The sequence below is a fragment of the Harpia harpyja genome, chromosome 9 (genome assembly GCF_026419915.1).
Source record: "Harpia harpyja isolate bHarHar1 chromosome 9, bHarHar1 primary haplotype, whole genome shotgun sequence".
NCBI classification, from domain to species: Eukaryota; Metazoa; Chordata; class Aves; order Accipitriformes; family Accipitridae; genus Harpia; species Harpia harpyja.
In genome coordinates, this window is record NC_068948.1 from 45,912,058 (window position 1) to 45,938,083 (window position 26,026).

Here is a 26,026-nt window from a genome sequence, read left to right on the forward strand (position 1 = left end):
TAATAGAAATATTGACTAGCTGCGGACAAGGCAACGGTCCTCTGGGGACCTGTTTGTGGTGTTTCCTTTCATTAACGTCTCCCTGTTAGCAACTACATGTTGAGATCTCCCAGCGAGCCATTTTTCAAACCAGTTAATGTGTGCCTTGTTAATTCCATTAAATGGAAGTTTTTAATCAAGATGTCAGACAGTGCTAAATCAAGCACCTCACCAAAGTGCGAAACATGTAATGTCCACATTATTGCCTTTATCAATCAGCTTTCCATTCTTCTAAAAAGAATATTTTCCTCTTTAATCCAGGCTTGTCTAACAGGGCCCACTTTCATTGAAACAATGTGGACTTCTCTCTCTTTTTTTTTTTTTTTTTTTTTCTTTCAAGGTGTCCCAGAAGAATCGTTCCTTTATTCCAGCCAGGATTGATGTTAGTGTATTTCCTGCCTACCCTTGCTAAAATATTGGCTGCTATTGGCAGACTTCCAGTTCTTTCACATTCCCCCTTCACACTTTTTAATGGTGGTAGGAATTAACATTTGTGGTTTGGAATATGAGAAATGCATTTTGAAGTGGCACCAGCTGACACCAGGTACAGCTATGGCCCTGAATTTCAAATACTATTGATCATTTACCAGTGAATAGGGAGTTCTCTTGCTCTGCAGACTCTCAGACAGTGCCATGGAGTATCCTTGGTTTGCTTTGCTTTAGGCGTCCTGGCTGCCAATTAGCTTTCAGACCTGAATAAGCTGAAGAATCTTGTTCTCAGTTTAAGAAAGATGAGAAATAGCAATGACTGTGTATTTTCCAGATGTCTCATCTTCTTTTTTTTTCAGGTTTTAATTACAAGTGGAAGGCGGGTCTTTGAAGTATAGGATGGCTACTCATCAGCTTTTACAGACTAGGCAAAAGAAAAAGTCCTCTACGGTAAAAACCTTGAAATGTACTGACAATCTTAGCTCTAAGTTTTGGACCTGGCATGTCTGTGCTTGGTGAGGTGGGAACACTTTCTGTTGTCTGTGCTGTTCTTAGCTGGATTATTTCCAATTTAGTGAGTCTAGGAAGATACAGCATGGGGCTTTGACTAAATAAATGTAGGCTCATTAGGTGTGCACAGAGCTTTATTAGCAGGAAGAAAAGCAACGAACTAATAGAGTAACTAAATGTAGTATACTTTCCGCTGAGATTGTTCATGTTAAAATCAGTGCTTAGTACTTAAATCCTCTCCAATCATAGACGTGTACTGTTTACAACTCTGTGTTAAAATCACTCTGAAAACTAGGTCTGCGTACAGCATTGACAGGCTCAGTCTGCTGTCAGAACTCAAAAAAAAGCTGTGGCAGGCAGTGAGCTCTGGTACAGCAGTGAATGCCACAGCAGCACTGGCACTTGTTTGGCTCCACAATTAACTCTGTAGAGCTAAGCTGGCAGAAAACTATACACATTTTTTTTTTAGGGGTGGTTGTTAAGTGCCAGCATTGGTGCAGTGGAAGGGGTGGGAACATTCAGCCCTGATAAAAGGGGAGGGAATGACCAACCAATGCAGTCTGCATCTGAGTAAATCATGTCAGATCTATTGATAACTATCCTTAAAACATTTAATCCCACCCATGTTAGACGTGAGTCTTCCCTGTGTAGTATGAAGACCAGAGAAATGCTAAAATTACATTTCTAAGTTACTCTCTTTTTCCACCTGGTTCCTAGAGTTGTTTCTAAATATAATCCCTGTGTTACACAAAAACGGTGCTATTTTTGGCTTTGCCCTTCTTTTTCAGGAATCAGTGTTATTCCCCGACAAAATTGCTACTGAGCAGCAGTCTGTGGCGCTGGTGAAAAGACTTCTGGCCATCTCTGTATCCTGTATAACATACATGAGAGGGCTGTTCCCAGAGAGCTCTTATGGAACTCGCTGTTTAGATGGTAACACTTTCAATTTGTGCTGAATTCTTATTTCTACTTGCTATATTTTAGCTATTATCTCCCTTAGATGTTAGCTTCCAGCTGCTCATATATGCATGAGTTCAGTTTATTAGGAAGTTAGCTAACAGGCCTTCTCAAGTCTGGATGCAGGCAGTGCTTCTGCATCAGACAGAGAGCATAGACAACAACCTAGAGCTATTGGCAACTCATGGCTTTTCTGTTAATGTTTCTTTTGGTTTATAATCATTCCTCAGTGTCGGCCAGCCCCATGAATCCGTTCTCGGAGTCAGGAGACGGACTTAATCAGCAAGGTTTAAAAAATTAACTCTGATTGGTGTGTTTTATTTTCCTTCGGATTTTTGAGCCCTTGAGGTTCACATTTTCAGCTTTCCTTGCGAGATTGAAAGTAGATTTGTTTGTTTGTTTTATTGTGGGGTTTGTTTTTCTTTCTTGTGGAAAAAATCTGACATAACCACATGTGCTTGGGAACCAGAACTTTAACAAAAAAAAGAACTTTAAGAACCAAAGTCTTGTCATAGGATCACAAGAATGAGTGATGCTTTGATTCACGAACTTCTTTATGTTCATTCAAGATGTGTTGGTAGGGTGTGAAATGTCTCCATACATTCCAATCTGTTCCCATGTTTTCACTTACTCAGTTGACCTGAAACATGGTCACATGTACTTGGTGGACTCGGTTGAGGGCACAGCCAAACTGGCTTTTGATCACTTAACCCTGAAAAGCGACTAGTCTTTCTAATCAAACGGCAGGTCTTTCAAGTGCCTTTTTGATCAGGAATATTAACATCTGGCCTGCTCATGCCTTTGAGGGCTCCTTGGTTGAATCCTGAGGTGGTATTAATTCACCTCTTCATTTGCAGGATGGGTTTCCTCTTGCCACTCTGAATGCCTGAAAACAGAGGTAGAAGGGACTGTGTGGAAAAGCTCAACAGAAGTAGTTTATTCTGTGCACAGTCATTTATGTTGTAGGGAGGCTGGTGAAGTCTGAATGCAGAAGTAAAGGTGTTGTTAGAGAATGGTGGAATAGATGGGAGTGGAGAAGAGGAGGGAGGAGAGGACAGAAGCTGCTGGTGTTTTGAAATTAAGCCATAACGCTAGCACTTTTTCTGGGAGAGCCCAGAGCATCTGAGAAAAGTCTTGACATTTGAAAATGCAGCAATAAGCTCGTGTCAGCCCACCTGGGACTCAGTGGAAAACCAACATTTCCACTCAGGAAGGACCTCCAGATAACACATTTTATCCAAAAACGGGAGGGTGACTGGCTTAGTGCCACTGTTTGCCCAACAGCTGTGATAAGGATTCTAACTATGTGCTAAATCTGGTTTTGCAGACCTCTGTCTAAAAATTCTCCGAGAAGATAAAAGCTGTCTGGGATCATTGCAGATAGTCAAGTGGTAAGTGAGTAACAGCGAAACTAAGACAAGATTGTGCTGAATAGCAAGACATCTACCCCTCGCATTCTTCTTCTTCCTGAATTTGAAAATATTGTGCCCAGTAGCGTTATCGACTATGCCAGTGCAACTCCCACTGCCGCAGCATGTGTGCTTGCCCTGTGCGTAAGCAAGACAGAATTAGCTGACGAAGATCATGTGAGTTGAAGGTCTGTTGAAGTGTTGATTGCAGTGAGGTCGTGGTCAGGCCCCAGAGCACACACAGGCAGCATAGGTACAGAGAGAGGGTGAAGGAAATAATGAGATTGATTCTTTTGTTGTTTAGTCTATTCTAATTTCACTTTTATAGGGATTCTTGTAGCTTGTTTTTTAGTATGTGCAATATTTTATCTCCCTGGATATTGTGTGCCTAAGTACCCTACAGCTTTCTTTAGGATATATTTCAGAGTTGGCGTGTTCCCAACAAGCAGAGAGTCTGACTTTGATGTGCTAATGAGATACGTAGCTGCACATCCTTTGACTCAGAGTAAATATCTGACCATTGCTACCTCAAATAATATTTAGTACTTTGAGAAAATCCATAGCTGTAAACTATGCATCAGATAACAAAAATTTACAAGACCAGACATGTCAGGCTGCGTTCAGATTGAAGTTTCAGCCAAGCTCTGTACAAGGCCGATGGGAAAAAGAGCCATCAGACATCTAGCTGGGGAGCTAGAATAGAGCGCTGAGCAGAGACCCACTCAGAGCTGGCCTTAGGCCTCGAATTCTGGTCTTTGTCAGGATTTAGGTGGGCTCCAGGCTGACAGGATGTGGCCCTAGAAGTATAAACAATGCACAAATGCAGAAGGGAGGACAGTGCCTTTATGATTGACCTGAAAAGGACTTTACAATCCCAAAATGTTGCTAGCTGTGTTGTCTTAATTCCAGAAAAAAATGCACTTTAAAGTGTATCTAATGAGTGTGTGTTTACAGATCAGGAGATAAATATTGCTGGTTAATATTAACATGCTTTTTCCTTGGCAGGATTCAAGGTTGTTTTGATGCTTTGGAGAGGCAGTATGTAAGTTTTTTCACATTTTTTAATGAAGTTTCCTATTTCTTCATAAAGTGTGGACAAAACTATCTTTCCACTCCTGCTTTATATTTTGGTAGTGATCTTGCATGCACACAACACACATTTACAGCTGTGGGACAGGGGGAAGACCCTGCCCTGAGTATGTACATGTGAGATCTGGGATTTTATTCCTTGAGCCCAAATACTGACTGCTGTTGCTCTCTAGGCTTGCCTGTACATGGTGTGTGAACTAATTTGCAGCCTGAAATGGATTTCCCTTAGTTCTGTGTTCTTCATTTGTGTTCTCTAATGCCTGGATAGAGACACTGCCAGTCAGAACTGAGGTCTTGATCTCCATGCCTGTTTTCCTGAGAGAGATTCTTCTGTGCTTCTGCTTTCCTTCATCTTCTTTCCCCTAGTCTTTTCCCTTCTTATCTTCTCTGACCCTCCTGGCTTTTCTCTTGGGTTCAGAATTTATTACTTTTTTTGGAAAGTAATTCATCAAGTAAGGTATATAACTGGTTCCAGGACAAAATCAGCTAGTAAGTAATCGTATTCCTTGCTGATTCTCACATAAAACCAGCTCTGCACAGGAAAAAGCACCAACTGTTGTCATCTCTGTCGGCACTGTTCATCAAACCAGCTCTCATCTAGATCAGATGAAGTGGTGTTAGTTTCGGCACTGATGATCAGATGGGCTCTTAGACGTCAGTACAACTGTCAATGTGCATCAGATAATTCAAAATGTTGTGAACTCAGTTTATTGCTTGCTGACAGTTCTAGGAGGTATTTAGTCCTCTGCTATTTATGAGACACATAAATTAATTGTTATTTGATAAGGCTTAAGGAAGAAACAGAGATACTTAACGCATGTTCTAGGATTGTTTTCAAGAGTAGTCCCGTGTACATTTTCTTGCTGTGGGATAAATGAAATACCTTTGGGGAGTTTCATAGCAGAGAGCAAATATTAGTCTTCAGTAGGGATGGGTGCTCTTGTAAAAGAGTTTTAAATCGGCATAGCCTTTGGAGATTTGTTTAGAAAGTGTCCCAAGAGAGAAGTCTGAGCATGCAGTTGTTTTCTTGGGGAACTGCAAGTAAAGCCAAGCCAACTGGCCACTAGGTGTTGCTGATGCTGTGCTATGAAGAATCTGCATAGAGTTTTTTAACTCCTAGTTTGTTGAATGTACCTATTCCTTCACTGTATGTAGGTGGTTAGATTTTGATAGGTCTTTCTTTTCCTTTGCTCACTAAGGTTAGATTTTGATTTTGTGTTTTGTTTTGGTTTTCCCTCCTTAGTTACACATTGCTGTCCTCGCAGTAAGTAAACAAATACAAGGCATTTTTCTTCCCCAACCCTGCTTGAAAGAGATAGGGAGTCCAAGTTGTGCCAACGTATTTGTGCCTTTTTAAGGGGAAGTCAAAATGTATGTGGCTTTTAATAGAGCGGTCACCTTTCCTAAATATGGTAAATATTCCCACGCAGCCTAGGAAGTTCATATTTTTCTCAGTATGTCAGACTTCTGACTGAGGCCTTGCATGCATCCTTAAACTCCTAGAAGCGCTTTTATGTGCTTCATATCATTGCTTCCTTTAAACTCTTGCCTCCACCCTTGGAAGCTGCTGTGTCTTCTCCATTTCCCCCTGAAGAAGAGTGCTCTTTATTAATCTGATCCTGGAGAAACCACACACTGGTGGTTACACAGCAAGTCTTTTGCCCTGGTCCTCTGTAAAGCAGGAAGAGCTATGCTATGTGTGCATCTATTCTGTGCAAAATCTGAGTAGTTAAATCTCAGGCATCAATAGTTGCCTGTGAAGGTTGGAATGGGAATTAACCTCATTCCTCCACAATTACACAGATGAGTGTCTTCTACCTGTCTTTGAAGTGGTAAGTATTGACTGCTGATAGAGGAGGGCTGTTTCTCAGCCATTCCTTTCTCTGATCCCACGCTAAAGATAGTACAATCTCTGCTGTAAAGTGAAAATATCATTGTTCAGACACTTTTCACTGGTTCAAGTTATCCAAGGGGAGAATGCCCTCACTGTGCTTTCTTATAACAGATTTACACGAATCCCAAGGAACCGGAGGTAAGAAAGAGTCTTAATTAATCTTTGAGGCAACTGAAGGCATGGGTGAGTAGATCTGTATTCAGAGTGCACTTGTAGGCTTAAATTCTACCCTGACATAGCTGCTTGGTGACCCTGTTTCTCTTCTTCTGCCTTCACTCAAGAATGACAGCTCAGTGAGCTGGATTGTGATCAAACGCTCCTACCAGGCAGTCGGCTTTGGGCCCATCTAGGGCCTCAGGCAGGGATGTTAACAGGCACCTAATGGGCATGTTTGCAATTTTGTTTTTCTTGCCTGAAGAGAAGAAATGGGAAGTTCAAAATAATTCTTTTACGAACCGTCTTTCCAACAGCACTGTTGAAAAGAGAGCTGTTTTTTCACGCAGAGAGGTTTAGGACAGAAGTTATGAATCACTTCAGACCTGCGATGTATGTGTTACATCGTGCCTGTCCTTATCCATTCGGTGTTCTCTGTTGTGTTTCTGTTTCGTTTACATCTAGCTGGTGAAGACAGACTGGGTAGTGCGATATATAAGCGAGGTTCTGCATCCATGCTGTCTCCTCAGAGCAGATACAGAGAACGGCTGCAGAATCTTTGCTCACCTGATTACAGTTCTGTTGCGTCGCACCTCAGCATCTGGGGAGACAGCAAGAGATTAGTCCGTACCAAGGCTGGGATTTGTAAGGAAGGCTCAGAGTTAAGGGCTCAGCTGAGCTCCTACTAATTGACCTCATTGCCTCTGGAAAGAGTGAATTATAAGCATGGAATTGGACTACAATAGATCCTTTCTCGTGTGGTGAAGTTGTCTGTTCTTCCTAATTATTTCATTCTCTAAAATCATAGCAAATCCTTTCCTTTCAAATGGAAAATCATCTAGTTTTTTAATCTCCCTCAGAAAACTCTGAGACCGGTGAAATTCAGCAACTTTTGCCCATGCAGTATTGTTTGTATTTCCTAGTAGGAAGAGTCCTTCAGGCCCTTGTCTCCGTACAGAACACTGGGCCAGGCTTTCTTGTGACACTGCATCACCCTTGAAGCCTCACATTTTTCCTTTTAGTAAGGGAGGACATACGTATGTACGTTGTGATGGTTGGCTGGCCCTGGTGCCTCGTTAGAGGTTTAGGCTGGGGAGTTAGGCCCACAGGGGAAGTGGAAGGAGGAAGCAGGAAGTTTGTAATTTTTTTGTGATTCTTTCAGTGTTAGGTAAGCTGTGGTGGTTAAGAAAATTAGCCAAAGCCCACGCAAGCAATAATAAAGTTAAAGCTGTCATCGTGTCATTAAATTAATGCTGTGCTCTGGCATAAAGTCGTGAAAGGACACTGCTAGGTTCAGTGTGCATCTTTATACTTGTTATTGAAAGAGACCCGTTTCTTCTTTTCCCCTCTCTTGTTAAATGTCTAGACAGTGACTGAACTGTATCAATTCAAATTCAAGTACAAAAAGGAGGTGCCCCAGATGGACATCACCAGGTAATGGTTTGGTTTTATTTCTCAGAATTACACTGTGAAAACTGTGTTCTTGAAGCATTAAGAAGAAACTGCACTTTATGATTAGAGCATGTCTGAGTTGCTAAGCAGCTGTAAATATCATCAGAGTTGAGTACAGTCGCCCTACAGGATATGATCTGCTGAGCTGATGAGTAGAAATGCTGTCACGTAGCACAGTGAGGCACTTAAAGTGCACCAGAAGCAAGTTAAGGACAATTTATAGAAATGGTGCCTAATCAGGGTAAGGATGCAGAAACCAGCAGCATTGTTGAGCTTGCTACTGTCTCAACTAATAGCTAGTGTTCTTCCACTTTCACAAGATAGCCTTTTTCAGGTTTGATCCCTTTCACCATGATCCTGCACCCACGATTTTTTTTCCTTGGGCATTTGCATATGTGTATTCTGCTTGAGCAGTCTTGCGTGGGTGACCAGAGAGAACTTTTGCTTACGATGCCTGAGTTTGATGCTGCAAAATGTGTGGCAGGAAGCAGCAGCTTTTTGCATCTTTTTGGCTCTCTCTGTCTGTTAGATATTTTAAAGCTGTGTTTAGTAGGCCATAATCTTGTGTAGTTTAAACTAAATACTATCAAAGGCTGTTGGCTATAACCAAAGCAAAGAAAAATAATTAACCCATTTTTAGTTTGCTTCTGCAGTTGCCATTGTTGAAAGATGGATCTTTGGGCCTTGGAACCTGCCTGTACAGCAAGAGAGCTCTGCTGTCTCATATGCTCCTCAGGAAGCTCCTCTGCGATGCTCCTGTAGTGTGCCATTTGCTGCTCTTTCTCTAAACACATCCAAATAATTTGTAGTACGTGGCAAAATGATTTTCTATTGGGAAAATCTGAACTATGTCTGAGCCTAGAGTGTCCTGTTGACTGTACCCTCTGTTTCTGCTTTGAAGCTGCTGTCAGTTGTCCTCACAACACTGAGGGAAAGAGGAGACCTTTGGGATCTGAAAGATAATAGATAGCTCTTGAGTAGTTTGATTTTTTTAATCAGCCTTACTCAGATCAGTCATTAGTTGCTAGAAATAACAACAGTCCCCAAATGGAATGCAGCATCCCTTGGTGTCCATCGTACTGGCCAAGAAGAGGCTAAGTAATCTTGCTGTTGTGTTTAAATCTGCTCTGTCAAAATCTTATTACTGCTCTGAGGCTTCAAAGCCCATGGCATCAGGTTCCTGGGCTCTGTTCTGTTTCCTCGGTGACTGACACTGCAGTCGTTAGTAAACTGAAGCTCTGGCATTGATCAGTGTTGTGTCATCTTTGCTATCAGCTCCTTCAGCTGATAAAACTGCTTTGGCACACCTGCAAGGTTTATTGTCATGTTCCATGAGAGGTGTTTTGTGGGTCTGCATCATTGTATCTGAGTGGTAAAGGGCAACTTCCTCCTAAATGGTCTCTGCCTTATTTTAGATGGATTTTGGAGGAATTCCTTGCCACGGATCCCAGTCCTTCAGAGAGGTTCAGTTCCTCAGCTTTTACCTTTTGACACATTCCTGCATCAAACCCACAATGTTACTCCTGTACTGAACCAGTGTTTGACCTGTTAATTCCTATGGAAGTCTCATCTCTTTTTTGCTTATACTCTTTCCCCCTACCATTTCTATTCTGCTAATCCCAAGACTTGTAAAGGTGATGTGTAAGAGAAAGCCTACTTTCTCTTTACTCCACCTTAGGCATTGCCAGCATTTGTCCTCTCACTTGATGTGCATTTCTGAACATACAGCATTTAATCTAATGGCACAGTGTGCTCAGCACAGATTTTTGCTGTTGGCAGTTTGGAGCCTACCAAACCATACCCCGCATACCCTGGGAATTGAAGCTGTTCAACAGCCACTCCATTTTCATGACGAGCCAAGAAGTTTCAACTGGAAGGGGAGATCAGTCCTAATGAAGCTGTTCCTTCCAGCGATTTATTCAGTCCTATTCAGCCCTGGGATCCTCTCTGCTCTCTTAGCTTACTTACTGCTTTTGAAGCAATTTAGGATGATTGTATCAGGGACCATCCAGCCTGTATAGAGTTTCATTCACCTGCCAGTGGTCTTCCAAAGATGTAATGAAGGAACTACATTCTTTTTATGGCCCCTTCTCATTGAAAGTTAAGGAAGTTTAGGTTCCTTAGTCACGTAGTGATTCATCTAGTCCATCTTCAACCATCTAAAGTAGCTGGCTGATCTAAGTTACTCATCTCATCTACCTCTGTAGTCAAGAGAAACAAACTCCTCCAGAGGGCGATTCATCCCACTTCTGTTATACGTTTATCTCAGTCTAGACTGCTTGCTTAGACTAGCCAGCTGACATTTGGATGGGTGAAGGAGGTGAGAGGAATGCCCCTTAGTCACTTCTGAAAAATGTGCTTCTGAGCTAGTTTTTCTTACATGGAATTGAAGTGAGAACATGCAATTCGCTTCTCTTCAAACTGCAAAATGGACTTGAAAATAGCCCCTGTGATGAATCGGCTTTATATGGGATTCTCACCTCATTCCTCTCATTCCTGAAATTGCTTAGGTGAAAGGCACTTGTTTTATGGTCCTTTGATCCAATTTAATCATGTTCAAACAAGTGAGTCATGACATTTGTATAATGGGGTCCATTGCCCCAGCTACGAAGTCTGTTCAAATGTAAATGCCATGCCTCTTAGTTTAGAGCTGTTGTTTTGCTGATGCCACCCCATCCCTGGAGTCTGTTTCACTTCCCTGTTTATCTGGAAATTACATAAAGGCATTGTAGCTTTGTGCTGGTGGTTTCAGACAAGTCAGTGGGTGCTCTGTATTTGTAATTAGATCGTGAATATTCATGACTGAGGAAAACAAATCTGTTATTCTTCTTCCAATTATAGCAACCAAATGAACTTTGTGAATGGGGTGTGCAGCAAGGATGTTAAACAGGCCAGCAGGCTCCTGATCCGTAAACTGTACCTGTTAATGCAAAACCTTGGACCACTTCCCAATGATATTACCCTGACCATGAAACTCCTCTACTACAATGATGGTAGGTGGAGAACAGTGTGTGCTGTGGGGAAAAATTCCCTTTCCATCAGTTTCTATAATAATCGTGAGCCCCTGTAAAGTAAATAAAGCATAGAAAGGTGAAACGGTAGAAGCTGTTAGCTGATAACAGTGAGAAATGGTATAAAACATAATAAAGCCTTCTGACACACAGGGATGGCAGATGCTTTTTAAGAATAGTTTGAGCATCTGTGTAAGATGTACAGCCATGCAGTGTGAAGAGGAGACATCCTTCTCTTTCACTGTTGGTTTTTGGTTTGTTTTTTTAAGGAACAGGCAATGTCAGGTTCTGCTCCAGAAAGTTGAGCGCATTAATGGTATCTCAGCATCCTAAAGTCATTCTTTCTTTGAGCTCCCTGATAACATTTGCTCAGCTCATTTTTATCTTTGAATTCTCTCCCTTCTTCCTGAAAGAAACCACCAGAATATTTTTAGTAGTTGGTGTTGTTACTCAAGGCTGGTATACACTTGTTCTTTGTAAATCAGACTAAGGAGAGATGGAACTTGATTTCTCTCACATCAGTGGGTTCTTTCTCCCTGTGTAGTAACTCCCAAAGATTACCAGCCTCCTGGCTTTAAGGAAGATGGCAGCCCTGGTGACCTGTTTTTTGATGGCGATCCTGTCAACCTGAGAGTAGGGTCAGTCTCCACTGGCTTCCACCTCATGAAAGTGAGAGTGACAACTGAAAAAAAAAGAATGGGAACAGTTGAAAGCAACCTGCTCCAGAAGAATGGCCCTACGGAGATCTCGCATCAAGGGTTAGACTGTGATGAAGAGGAAGAAGAGGGCAGTACAAGGGTATAGAAATATCTCTATTCGGTTTTTGCTAGAGGAACAGAGTTTATCTAGCAAAACTCTCCTTAAAAGAAATGTTTTCTCAGAATCCTAAGGATTTCATAAGGGTTTAATAAGGGTTTCAGCTTGCGTTGGGCAGCAGTGCTACAGCGGATTGAACGCCAAGGCTGGAAATCTATAGACATAAAGTGAATTTCATTCCAGCATATCCACTGATTTACTGAGTCTAGTATGTTCCCCCAGAAGAGGGCAGTGATTGTACAGAGAGACCCAACACATGTGCGTGCACACACACACACACGCACACTTATACACAGACATGCACAAAATGGAGAAAATTGCAAACAGTTTTGCATTTCCACTTGACGTTTCTCAGGACTAAGCCATGTTCCACTGTGTAGTTAGGTGGGATTCCTTCCATTTAGCTCTAGCCATCTGAAAGTTGTGTGTTGTGTCTAATTTCTCTAGCCCTCCTCTGCACTTAGTGAAGGAGGAGGCATCTGTAGCAGGTAATTCTGATATTTTCCTTAGACACCAAGGTAGGCTGGAATGAATGGTCCTCTGCTGGAGCCTCTCTCCAAAATGACAGAAGGGGCAGCCTGGACTGGTAGCTCAGACTTGACGATTTAATTTTAGGTGGTCAGTGCCAGGGAGTAAACCCCAACATAACTAACTCCCGAAGATAGGAAGCCATTTAGGTTGAAATTCTGTCTTGTCTTAGAAAATTTCTCACCTGAAAGACCTGTGTCTTTTCCATTTCCCCCTGAAGAAGAGTGCTTGGGAGAAGGAAGGCCTGGACACTGAGGAGCTGTGAAAATCTCATCCCTATTAGTGCTGGGTTTGTGGATTTTCCAGCTGGGCATATTTTTTAGATTATTCTATTAAGACAAAACATAATTTGCTTTACAGAATCACCCTCTCCCAGTCAGAGCACATTCAAGTGAGCATGGAAAGGACAAAAGTGACCCCCACCCAGGCTGGAAAACGGAAGCATCTTCTTTTTACCTTCAAGATGCAGGTAAATGCCCGGTTTCAAAACTGAAGGAGCTTGTGCTCGTGACTGTATCCTAGCATAATATTTAGGTTTTTTCACTTACTTTGAAATGGATGAAGAGAGTTTGTCAGGCTGTTTGAATTTTGTGTCAGATCAGATTGAACTATAATAGAGGGCTTGTTGTATATGCTTGGTTTCTTAAGAGAAACACTCAAATTTTTATCAATATATTTCCACCTCTTTATCTCAGCAGTTTTTTTTCAGATATGGAGGAAATGCATAGTTCGTCAATACTGAGTTACATTATCTACATTTTCGCCAAAGCTCTTTTCCTTTAGCTGTTACAGTATGATTTTGCCAATGACTTCCATATGTGAAAACATACATGAATATACATGGAAAAAGCCTTTTCTCTCACTTCAATCAACCTAGCTTCTGATATACCATGCTGTATTTGACCTCTGAGGCTCTCAGATATAGCCTGTGGAACAATACCATCTAGTGACAAAATGGTAAATAGCATTCCTGAGATCCCCAAGCAGTGGAATAAAGCAGCTTGTCTGCCTATGAAGTCACCTTTTCAGGTCTTTCTCCTGCAGATTCTCCGATGACTAATATGGGGTGAACTCATACTGCCACCTTTTCCACTCTGGGGATATTAACAGGACCTTCCTCCTCTAACCAGTTGCCTATCTTCATGAAACTGAGGCGCTTTGGGACTCCCCGTCAAATTTTATTGAAACTGTCTAATAAGGTCAATAGTTATTAGTCAGGGTACAGCTCCCCTCCTTCCCCATACACACGCACACACTTGGATAGACCACACGCAGGCACAGGTTAAAATCAAGCTTAAGTATAATTGATAGGAGCTGCTACAAGTTGATGTGTTACACGTTCAGCTGACAGTTTATTCTGAAATCTCTGTTTCCAGAGGCAGTGCCTGAGAGCAAAGGTTACACAATTTCAGATCAGGCATGGGATTTTGCTACAGTGATTTAGTCAGGCTTCTGGATTTTCTTTTTTTTTTCAATTAAATACAGGGGTTTAACTTTGGAGCTAATTTTGATTCGATGTTTGGATTGTAGGTGGAAAGAAGAAGACCGGAATAAATGAGATGGTCAGGATGCCTTGCTCAAGGGCATCTCAGCAGGTGAGGAAATTTTAGTGGCTCTAAGATATACCAGGCAAGGTGGAATTCATTGACATGGAACTTTATGTCATCTAGGATGGCACAAGATTCAACTAACATTAGTGGATTTATTGTACAGTACCACAATACATAGAGGCTACAAAGTTTTAGGGCATAGGGATATAAGCATGAACTGGAAGCATTTAGGAGGAAACTTTCCATGGCCAGCTTATTTCATACATCCAGTACAAGAATTTTGTACTGTTCTTTGGAGTTGGCACTTGTGAATTACACATGCAGACTGAACGTATTCGTGTCCCAACCAGGCTGGTTTACCTGTGTGTGTTTTTGGATTAAGGTTCTGAAATCACCACCCTGTTTTAGGTTTGAAGGGTGTGTTTGTCTGTTGCCTAACATGGTCTTCACTTCTCCTTTCTTGCTTCCAGACTATCTTTACATGTGAGTCACAGGTACTTACTGGATCCTATCCCTTTTTGGCTGCCTCTCTAGGATAGAAAGAATTATCCCCTGGAGATGCTGATCTCTTTTTCAGTGGTTGTTGGGGTAACCCAAAGAACTAGGGTAGACCAGACATGTAATTTTAGATAAGTAAAGTTATGTGAAATTAATTCCATCCTGAAGGCTGCACAGGCCAAACCCTGACTCAGAATCAGAGCTCGAATTCATGGGCTTGTGCAGAGGTTTTTTCAGTGACAGGGCAAATCTCTGAATACCACCAGACTTGCCACTTGATCCTCCTCCCATTCAAATTAGTTGAAAATCGTGTGAGCTTGAATGTTCAGGAGCTGAATCTTTACAGGATAAGTTAATGAGGGTAGGAAATTGCTACTAAAATTTTCCCCGCCTCTGTTGAAAAGAATCCCGGGGTGTCTAACCCAGACAGCAACTGGAGACTACAACTTAACGTGTCATTCAAAAGGCATCTGTGAAGTATTTGCCTTGACTCTGGATCTTAGAAATGAACTTCTGTGCCTAGGCTGGTATTTTTCAAACTTTAACCACATTTTTTTTTGTGTCACATCCTCCAGTTTCCTTCTGATCATTGTTTATTCTGTCGTCTGTGTGAAAACAGGAGCCTTTTTTGTTTGTAACTCATGGTTGTCCCACTGATTCATGCTCTGACATTCTTTCGGGTCTGTCACGATTGTAAGCAGAGCACCAGACACCTCTCTCTTGCAGCATGTGAATTTCATTAGAATATGGTAGCAATAGTGAGAGTGTTTGAAGGTGGTGGAAACAGCATTAGTTGCTGAAAAATGGAAGAGTCATTTTATCCGTTGTGTGCTTCCAAAGACTTAAGAAAGAAAAAAAAAAAATCCCAAGCCTCTGCCTGGTAGATTCTTCATGGCAGAGGGTTTTTTTAATGTATTCTTTGATACTATTTTTTAAACCATCATAGCTTAGAAGTTGGCTAATATTTCAGTCAGTTTAGGGAAAAACAAAGTCAAGTCACTAGTTAAAAAGTGCAGATCATCATTGTAAAGCCAGCACTAATAAAAATTTGACACTATTTTCCATATGAGAGGGACTTTCCCTTCTTTTCTGAGGGAAGTGGTTAAAACAAATGACCATTGTGTATTCCGCTTGAATCAGGAAGCCAAACTGGTGAGTGAAGTCTGTCTTAAAAAATGAGGACAAGCTTGAGTGGATGGGAAGTCTGAGTTAGGTATTATCTAACAGGGTCAAATATAGTTAAGCTGGGTGGAAGTAGTCCTGTTGGGATATGAACGCAAACATCTTGTTGCTATCCAGACTGCAGTACAGTCAAGTAATAGTGTTTTCATACTGTCAGGTGTTTTCAGAGAAGCTCTCTGCTTTAAAGAGCTATAAGGTGTTCAAAGTGACTTGTTCTATCCTGGATTTCAGAGTTTAATTAGCATGGTGTGTGAGGGGCCTTGGGGAACAACGTAGCCTGGGCCATGGAGGTGTCCCTTTACTGGGGCAGAGATGAGCCCTCAGATTTGCAGTGCTAGTGCATGACACTGTTAGGTTTCCACCAGAAGAAGTTCCCCTTGAACTAGCTTACTGAATGATTGCTCACGTACCAGCACTACTGTAAGGGAGCGAGCAAGACTGGGTGGCAAGGAACGGGCAACAAGGGTCCGAGAGGGAGACATGCCCTTCTGGTGGCAACACAGTGTTAGCTGTTCAGCTGTCCGTGGAGCAGCACCTCAGGGTTTAAAGGTACTCTCTGTACAGTTAAATGTTCAGGCCAAGATTTTCAAAACTAACTAAAACAATTTGGAGTGTCCCAGAATTTGATGTCTGTACAAGGATTTAATATTCAAGAAGTGCTGAGTTCAGAAATGGTACCCACAGTCACAAGTTGCTTTTGGAAATGTGGACGAGCCCATTACTGCTCTTCATCTGAAGTGAGCTGCTTTATTCCTTCTGATTCCTTGGTTATCAAAAATAAGAACTGTGCTGTTGGAACTGAGTTTATTGGTCATTATCTTCCTGACCTATAGCTCTTCAGGAAAACCAGGAATTAAAGTATTAAAGGCTTATTTTTGTCTAATCGACATAGGAGAGGCAAAGGATGCAGATCTGCCAAAAGAGAAGCAGCTATTCCTGTCCAGTTAGGACTGTAACTGGCCTATAGTAATGGCCATGGAGAGTCTCTGACAGAGGGCTTTTCAGACTGGAGAAAAATTTACATGTACTCAACTGGCTTGTTATCTGCAATCTCATGATTGATGATACTTAGGATCAAATGAGAGATTGCCCTTTCCCAGCAAAGCATCTCTGTACTTAATCATCCAGAGTTAGACACCAGCATGTAAATTAGCCTACCTCTGCTGACTTCAGGAGAGTTTTTCTGATTGCATCAGCCAAAGATTTGGCCCAGTGTGCTATCTTTATGCATCTTGCTACTTTCCACTGGCATTCTAGGAGTTGTGAAGAGTTGGGTAAAACAGGGAATTGCTGCCCATTGGTTTAGCTTATAGGAGTGTGCTGATGAGAATGGCTTCCTGCACTGAACTTAAGATAACTTTTTGAATTCTTCAGCATCCTCCTTTATCCTCTTATGAATCCTTTAATGTTCTTGTCCTGCAAATTGGTTTTGGTCAGCTTTGTCTTCATGTAAGCAAACGTTGCAGTGGAATGAGTTTGGAATGAAACAACTAGAAGATGAGTAAAATCTGACCATGTGGACGCCTCTGCAGGCTTTTATCTCCCATCAGGAAGCTGTGGGCTGAAGTTCTGGGGTGGTCCTTAGAGCACAGTCTCACTGCACCATGAAGCAGCCGCGCAGAGAGCCCTGAATCGCCCCTGACCGAGCGTGCGCCAGAGCTGGAAGTGGTGTGGCCGTATCAGCACAGCAGAAGTCAGCTCTGCCTCCCAAGTTTCTGGCTTCATTAGCTAGCGCCAGACACTGCTTAAGCTGCTAGACTGGCTGTGCTTATGCTACTAGACTTCTGTGGGACATGAGGAAGTGTGTTGACACTTGGCATTGCGTGGACATACCAGTTTGAATCAATGATAGCTCAGGGATCTCTCCACTGGGATTCACTGCCTGCTGTAGGCATACTCCTGCCATGCAGATTAGCTCTCCTAACTGGAGCTGTCTGAAAGTTATATGTCTAGGGAGAGATTTCATACCTAAATATTGTAAATCAGTGCTGTTTTAGACCTTAGAGGATAGCCTGTCTCGCCTCCAGCTGCTGCTCCTCATGCAGAAGACTTGGCTACCTGGCCATGTCCTCTTTCTCGGAGGGACTGTGGCAGCGATGGAAGCCAGTGTGAACACAGTCTTTCATGGATGACACATTGCAAGTAGTATCTGCCATGTTTGCCAGTGATCGGTGTCCTGTTGGTGCCCGGGGCCGTGGTCATCCTGATGGAGATTCTTGTGCCTTCCGTGTTTTACACAGCTTCTGTCTGAAAGTGAAGGTCAGCACAAGTGGATTCAATTGCAGAACAGCTTGGAGATCAAGACCTTTGTTGTCTGATTTTTCCCAGGCAAACCACTTTTAAAATTGCCATGACAGAAAACAGTTGAAGGGTGAAGCCTACCATTTGCAGAGCAATAGGAAAGCATTTTTCTGTGGCAATGTCATTATCTTGAACTTTTGCAGAAAAGAAAAAAAAAGAAAGGTTTATCTCTAACTGTCTATCAAGAGAGCTGTATCTGATGAGAAGTTCCCAGAACATTTTCTCCTCCAAACCAGCTGAGGCTACACAGACCCAAACAATGAAGAGAGAAAGACTCGGAGATGAGCTTGCCTCTCTCCTTCCTGTGAGCTCAGGCCATTCTGGGAGGAGTGAGACAGGGAGGTCAGGAAATTCCTGGCTTCTCTCAATTCACATCAGATCCTTAGCTGTATCTTGGGACCATTCATCCCTTGCATGAGTTATCCCTGTCTAGTGTGCAGGAAACAGTTTCCTAGTGATCTCTTCACTCAGAGGTGAGGCCCATCACCCCACAGATCCGGGGAGATTTAACCCTTGCGCCCTCAGATTCTCTGACAGCTACCCCAGGGACATCCACGGGAAGATGTGAAGCTTCTGCACTGGCTGCCTTTACATATGTTCATAACGTACAGGCTAGCAACCGGACCCTCTAGAGAAATCTGCATAAATTAAGGTTGGACACATCTAATATCCCATGAGGGACTAAGCTGGGTAGCAGCCTAGTACATAGAAGGAGTGTCCATTGCTTTTCACCTCCTCGGTTACAATGCTGTAATCTTACAGGGGAAGGCTTCTGGTTTGGGGAGGCATATTGGATTGTGTTCCAGCAATCAGAATGGCCAGCATGGCAGTGTACGGTGTGATTGAGGGCCCTGGAAGAGATTATAAGGATGGATAAATTTTTTTCAACAGTTATTTTTGAAGAAGTTTTTTTTTACACTCTGGAAAAATCTGTTCGTTAGTCCTTTAAATGCTACAGGATACATGAGGTACAGAGTAGGCCTGTGAGACTTCCAGTTTGTGAAAAAGAAATTGCGTTGAATGTCAAAGATTTTAACAGTGAGCTATGGGAAAGGAAGAGGACTAGTGGTAGTCAGTGATGTGTTGGCATGGCTTCCTGGGGACAAAAATGTGGCAAGCTTCCACAGAAGCACCACAGTGAGTGTCTTTCATTCTTCCACCTGCGTAAATTGGCTTTCATGCTAACCAGCATGATTCTCCTCCACTTGTACAGATGAAAATCAGGATTAATTCCACTGATGTCAATGTGATCGCTTTACTGGAAACTGATACGACACCAGTGCTGAGCCCTCCGTCGAGCATTTAACCACTGTGCCGCCTTCACAGAATCGCTGAAGGGACAACTGGAGATTGTCACGTCCAACCTACCTGCTCAAAGTAGGGTGAAGTGGAGCAGTTTTCTCAGGACCTTGTCCAGTCAGGTGTTGAATATTTCCAAGGATGGAGACTCCACAACCTCCCTGGACAACTTGTGCCAGTATTTGATTGCCTTCACAGTAAAAAAAAAGTTTGTCCTTATGTTTAAATGGAATTTCCTGTATTTCAACTTGTGTCCATTTCCTCTTATCCTTTCACTGGACACCATGACGTACGTTGTGAACCTTGATTTTTGCTGTGCTTGGAAAGCATGGAGCAGCCAACTGTCAGTGAGTAGATGGGAATTGTTGCCATCAACCAGATCAGTTTAAAGAGTCACTGGCTTGATTTTTGAAAGTGGCAAGCATTTACTGTGCTATCGAGTCAATGTTAGCTGCAGCTGAAATCACAGGATGCATCAGGCACTGGGTCTCTCTGATTAGTTTCATGATGATGATAGATGTCCCCTGCAGGTACTCTTTATTGTCCTGGCACCTGAGGATTGTTTTGCCTTATTTCAGCAGTTAAGTCTTGTATCTCAGTCCTTATTCTTCTAGCTTGCTTGATAGAACTGGACTTCTTTTGACATTAATGTGCTTCTGAATTTGTCAAGGTAGTTATAAGGTACCAAACTAAACACTCCCGTGTCCCTGACAAAGGGAACTCTTCTGAGGGCATAAAATTTGCCAAGTGCCAAACCTCAGCATGGGGCAGGCCAGAGACAAAAAGGGACACAGTTGAACGCTCTTGTGCAATTTTAGCTTTTCTACATAGGATGCCTTGGGAAGCAAAACACATGTCAGAAGAGCTGTAAATTTGCTTCGATTTATGCTGGGAATTCTTGGCTGGAATACGTGGGGACACTGGGGATTGAAAATTGCAGAGCACAAAACTAGGTCCTGATTTTGTCTATCTAAGAATAGCAGTGTAGCTGTGGTCTGCTCATTCTGTTTCATCCACCAGTCTGCCTTGGGAAGGCTTTAATCTAAGTCTAATCTATTTTTAGCCTGATATCTTCTCCAGACAATGTGCAGCTGTCCTGTTAGTTTTATGCCAGAAATTAGTAACACTTGTATGATTCACAAGTTAGCTGTATTTTTACAGAAAAATTCTGCAGGAACATACTACTTTTCCACATGTAGTGCAGTATTGTAAAACAGGAGATTCAAACTCACTGTGTGTTCATGGTATGACCTCGATCCAAAACTACATCTTGGACTCAGAGTCAGGAGGTCACAGGTCTGTTCCTCTCTTTGCTACTTGATCTGGACTTGTCCCACCTGTCCTGTTGTCAGCTTTGCAGGGTAAGTGTGCGAGGGCCTGCGCCTTGTCCTATGTGCTTTTATAGCACCTGGCTCCTCAGTGAGCCAAGTGCCTGTAGTGGTTGTGTAAGACAAACAACATTTATACAGCGCAAGCTCTCCCATCAGTTAGTCTAAGTCAAGTACATGGGAAAAATTAGAATTAATCAACTTCTGGAGGCTTTGATTGTATGTTTAGTCAATGGGAGGGATTTCCTGCTTTTCACCACACCGTTAAAGAGGTTTACTTTCTGGTTAAAGTCAAATAAACATAAGTAGGATCTGACTTAATCCCATTTAGAGCAACATTTCTGGGGAAGAAGCTTGAGTGTTTGGTAAAGGATGGGACCTGGAAGTTGGACCTGGGCTCTGTTCCTGGCTCTGAGTTCCTACGTGAACTTGTAGCCTGGCAGGGGCAGGACAGGACATGTTGGCTTTGGTGAAATACGTCACACAGTTGACATCTTATTCATTCAGTAGATGAATAGTGCCTGCCTAGAGCACTGGATGGCTTGCATAGATGTTTTTACTCTTCTCATCTCAGGTTCCTGTTAGGTGGTCATGCTGCCTGTGGTAAAGGGGAGGAAAACTGTGGGAGAGTTGCAGTGGACTCTGCATGAGCAGCTGCTGATTGTGGCTATTTCTCCTGCTCAAAGGTATCCCATCCATGCAGAAAATTTAGGAGGAACAGCAAAGGGGTAAAAACTTTACTGAGTAGTTGTCTGTGCTGCAGAAGATCCATTCCTCAATGGAGGAAATAAAAGCACTGACTCTAGCTGATGCTCTCTTTATGCGGTTTAGGCTAAAATAGAAGGAGAGCTGCCTTATTCAGGTGACTGGGGACTGGGAGACTGGGGATCATCACTTTGCTTTATTGTGTGGCCAGCAGGACAGGGTACAAACCCTGCAGCTGTGTTAGCACTGGAGAGTTTCTGGATGCAGTGTTTTCCCCCCTCTGGGTCCTTTACTTCAAAAAAGGAAGCAGACAGGTTAAGACGATGCCAGGGAGAGGAAAGTAAATAACTGCCGAAAATGCCAGTTTGAGCAGCTGGATATCAGGTCAGGAGCTGTAACACAGAGATCCACTCATCACTCTTTCCTCAAGCGAATACGCCTTGGGCAGCGTTGGAAGTTTTGTCAGCCTGAGTGTGCAGGGTGAAGGAGAACCTGCCCATCCCACTTTGGCAGATTCTTGTTTTCTCTGTTTTTATGGAAAGGAAATTGTACTTTCTGCATTAAGCAATATTTTATTGCTCATAATGAAGAGGAGGGAAGAGGGGAGGAAAAACAATTTGAAACATGATAGAGAGGCGAAGTGAGGTTGTTTCAAACTATTTTGCTGTTCATCCATAATCAGAGTTATTTCACACATTAGAAAGACCATTGCTATGTAGAGATTACCGAAGCCTCATACCAAGGTCAGATAGAAAGAAAGCCTTGATGACGTGAGTGGGGAATTCTATAATGACCACATCTTGTAATCTGGAGACCTTGTGCTTGTCTCCAGGATGCATTCTGGAATAGCTCTTTATTAACTCCTTGTGTTTATCCTGCTTCAGTTACGGGATTCCTCATGTTTTATGGTGAAACTGGAGTAAGGTACTCCTGTTTTAGAGCAGGAATTCAGTTAGCACTCTTTTCCCTCTTCATTCACCTTACTTTCATCCAAATGAACTTTCTTTTGGAGGCAAAGTTGAAGCTGTGTGCTGTGGTGTGTCCCTTCAGCTCAGTTCCAGTGAGAGCAAGAGAGGTTACATTGCTAGACTGTGTGCTTTGTCCCTTCTGGGTGGGCAACAACACACGTTACTCTCTGTAGCTCCAGATTATCATTGTAAAAATGCAAATATGTTATGTAATAATGAGAAAAAGTCAGTTTGTCACTTGGCACAGCCAACACTTCAACTGTTGTTCTGGCTGTCCGTCTCCCTGTGGTCTGTCCGAATTGCCTGTACCGTTGACCCATTTATATTCTAACATATATTCGTGTTTTTTAACCTTTTGGTTTGTAGGCCCCTGAATATTTTTGAGGGAGGTTTGTGTCTTTCTAGAGGGAAGTTAAGCCTCTTGGAAAAAATCTTGCTTTGATCAGTTATTTTTCACAGACTCAGGTAGTCTTTGAAGTCTGAGATTGACCAACTCGCGTTGAAATTCCCTGATGTACAAATAGAGGTACTGTATGTCTCCTCCCGGAAGGCTGTTTCCAGTGACCACAAATTTGACATACATGCCCCCCTGCTTTTAAATACTTTTATGATTATTTGAGGTTGGTGAAAGAGGCTATGCCGTATAAGCTATTGTATTTCTCAAAGGTCTCCTTGCTCCTGGTGTTTTCTGTCAGTGGTGGGGAGATGGGTACTGTTCCTTGTGCCACCAAAACCATTCTCTGTCCCTGAAGCTGAACCTGTTGCTTTCACGAATCTTACAGTCCCGGTTCCATCCAGTATTCCAGTTTTGATTCCTTGCCTAATTACTTTGCTGGAGAACAGGATCACACTGAACAAACCCAAGAGGATCCAGGAAAACACATTGTAGTTTTGGAAGTTGTATTTCTTGACTCATCTAGCAGGAGCCTGTACCGTGAGAATGATCACTGTTTCTGATGGTTCTTACAGATAAGCTGCCTGAACCTTGCATTTAGCCAGGAAGAGGTAATAGGACCCAAGAAGAAAAGGAAGGTCAGTGAACCAGAGAAGCTGCTTCTGGAAGGCAGGAAATGATGTTCATTCTGACACATTTTAGAAGGTGTGAGCTCACATTGTCATCTGGCTAGTAAAGACCTTTACTCTCTCCCAATATTTAACTCTTCCACGTACCGCATGTATTTCTGCATGTTTATTTGTCTCGTGAAAACTTTGGATTGTGAAGAGACAGCAAGCACCATAGTTGTCATGACAATGTCAACCAACAGCACTTGTTTGATGTTCTAAAGTTGAGGATTTATGATTCCATGTGAATGGTGTCTGTTGTGCTTCTTTCTCTCCATCTCTCTCACCCCCCTCCACTCCTCCCCTGCCTCAGCTAAATTTCCTCCTCTGTGGCTGGACAGTCCTTTGCCAATATGTCATCAATATTTAATGGCACTGTTGCAAGATGAACTCTCAGAGGTATCAGTGCCAGCAAGCAACAAGTCTCATGATTCACTAGATTGTGCTTAGCTTTATCCTATCTACTGTTTCCGGAGCATAGATTTTTTTTTTTTTCAAAGCAGGGGTTTTATCTATTTTGAATACAGAGATAAAGTAATCTATACAAATTTTCTGCCTGTGCTGAATGTTTTTTTTCTGACTCTGCAAGTAGTGTTGCTATAGCTGTATTATCAGCTTATTTCTAAAACAGCAACCCACCATGTACCAAGAGCCTTAGACAGTTGTACGATGTAAGTTGTCTTGAAATACACCACATTTAAAACCTAACTTTAGTAAAGGTACCTTGTGGTTGCAAATACAGGTAAGGAGAACAACTGCAACAAAAGAAAAAATTTCTGTGTCCCTTGGAGCAAAGGTGATGTGCTTTGTGTCATGTAGATTGCCTGGCAGGCACTCTGTCACGACCTAATGGCTGTTACTGGAGTGGGAGGAGAAAAATGGTCTTAACTGGTCTTAGACATTTTAAAAAAGATGTTCAAGGAACAGCCTTTGTGTTACTTTATGCACATCGCAAAAGAGATTCTGAAATAGGAAACAATGAAGAAGGGAATGTAGTGTACTCTCTTCCCAACATGATGTTGATTGCCTGAAGTGTTCAAATTTTAGGGTGATGGGGAAGTAAAAGCACTAGAGTACAAGAGAGTAATGCACCCAGTAGTGTAGCAGCATCCCTGACATTTCAGATACGCAGCAAAGATATTTCAGGACAGGACTTGAAGAGCAGCAGTGGTTTTGGATGTAAGGTGTTTCTTTCGTGGTGTATGTCAGACAGCTCTGTAGAAAGCAGTGAGGATCGCTTGACAAGTATGTGACCCGTGGTGTCTGGGGCATCTGATTGAAGGACCTCGGCCACCAGTGCCATCGCTTGACACACCAGGTGTCCTATCACCATTAATATGGTGATGGCTTCTGCTGTGGCAGTGCTTGAGGTTGGCTTCAGACATGAGACTCCTCACTGCTGAAAGAGTGACCTTTCCTTGACTGAATTAAAAAGTGGGCATTGATGCATCTCTCTTGTGCTTTTACTCTGGTTGACCAACTGAAAGAGTTGAAAGCCAGACTAGAACTGGCTGACTGGGGAGAGATAACGCTGAAGCTGAACATCCCTAGATGTTCAGTCAACCTCCTTCTCCAGGTAGCTGAGTAATGCACGGCAATCCTAATGCTAATACCACAGCTGTCCTTACTCGGCCCAAGGCAGACAGACCACTGACTGTCCCTGAGCCTGCAGCAGTGTCTGGCAGGTTTCGTGGCTTGATGCCTATTTCACAAAACTTGTAGAACATGAGAGTTCTCCATTTTATCCTCACTTTCAGTCCTGTGTTCTCATTTTTGCACCTGTGGCCTAATAAGCCAGTTTGTTCACATGCCAGAGCAAACCAGAATTCTTCCTTCTGCCCAGATTTTGTAATGATATTTGCTCTTATGCCTGCACATCCCTGGGAGGCCTGCGTTCTTCACAGGACAGCTGCAGCTCAGGACCTGCCTTGACCTGAAAGCTCTGCCCTGGCACTGCTAGAGCGTGTGGCTTCCATATTCCTTCAGCCCACTGACTCCTGCCTGTGCCCAGAGCCTTGTCATGTGTTGTGTTGTGCTTGTAGGAGAAAGTCAAACGTGTCTGTGATTATGGCTACTCCAGCAAGTTAGTCTTTCTCCTATACGTATGGTACCACAAGGCTTAGGGGCATGCCACCTTGCTTGGTGCACACTGGAAGATGCAAAGTGTCTTGTCCCACAGTGAAAATTAAGTAAGCTATCTTGTGTTACCACATAGTAGGAGTGTGCACACAGACACCACAAAGTACATCCACAGCTTAGTTGACTGCACGATGTCTTGGTCTTGTAGCCATGGCCAGAGACTCACTGTCTCAGTTCACATTGGCTTCTAATCAGCTATTTTACGGTAATGACTTTTAGTCATTTTCATTTCAGGCTTGGTTAGAAATAAAGTAACTTGTGATGAACTGCCACAGTAAGCGTCTGATTTTTCTTTCCCACAAACTTGTGGTTACCATCAGATTCTAAGAAAAGTCTTTCCACTGCAGATTGGAATCATATAAGCCACTTACACATATCCTTTTATTTATTAGCAATTCTGCTTGGCTAGCTAAAGGTAAAAAAACCTTTTTCTTGTGTTTCAGTCGCATTTCTAGTTAATACTCATTAACTGACTTGATGTATGTTACACATCATCAACCTGATTCACTACTGACATAAAACAGAAGCAATTCGTTAGTAACGGTCCCTTGCCAATTAGTGAACTAAATTACGTTTGAACAATTTTCTTCAAAGATTCTCCTCCTCCCCCCATGCATCATTTGGCAAGTCCCCTGAATGCTTACAGTAATTATGTGCATGCAGTGAAAGGAGACTGTTACCTCTTAAACCAAAATAAATGAATAGGT

The 26,026-nt window shown here is 42.5% G+C and overlaps 2 protein-coding genes across 3 annotated transcripts in view; one reads left to right on the forward strand and one right to left on the reverse strand.

The window, feature by feature from the left end:
* Positions 1-26,026, reverse strand: part of TBC1D10A (TBC1 domain family member 10A) — a 182,184-nt gene that overhangs the window by 108,775 nt on the left and 47,383 nt on the right. The gene's annotated exons all lie outside the window — the stretch shown is intronic.
* HORMAD2 (HORMA domain containing 2) lies at positions 656-25,531 on the forward strand. Of its 2 annotated transcripts, XM_052796899.1 has the most exons (12): positions 656-918; positions 1,767-1,911; positions 3,263-3,326; positions 4,350-4,386; positions 5,677-5,697; positions 6,439-6,465; positions 7,847-7,914; positions 10,774-10,925; positions 11,488-11,741; positions 12,648-12,756; positions 13,818-13,882; positions 23,088-25,531. In XM_052796899.1, exons 1-12 carry the CDS (start codon positions 868-870, stop codon positions 23,190-23,192), a joined length of 1,098 nt encoding a protein of 365 aa, XP_052652859.1. In that variant the 5' UTR covers positions 656-867; the 3' UTR covers positions 23,193-25,531. The 2 variants fall into 2 exon arrangements, with proteins under 2 accessions (XP_052652859.1, XP_052652860.1); XM_052796900.1 differs by lacking the exon at positions 5,677-5,697 and having other exon boundaries at positions 657-918.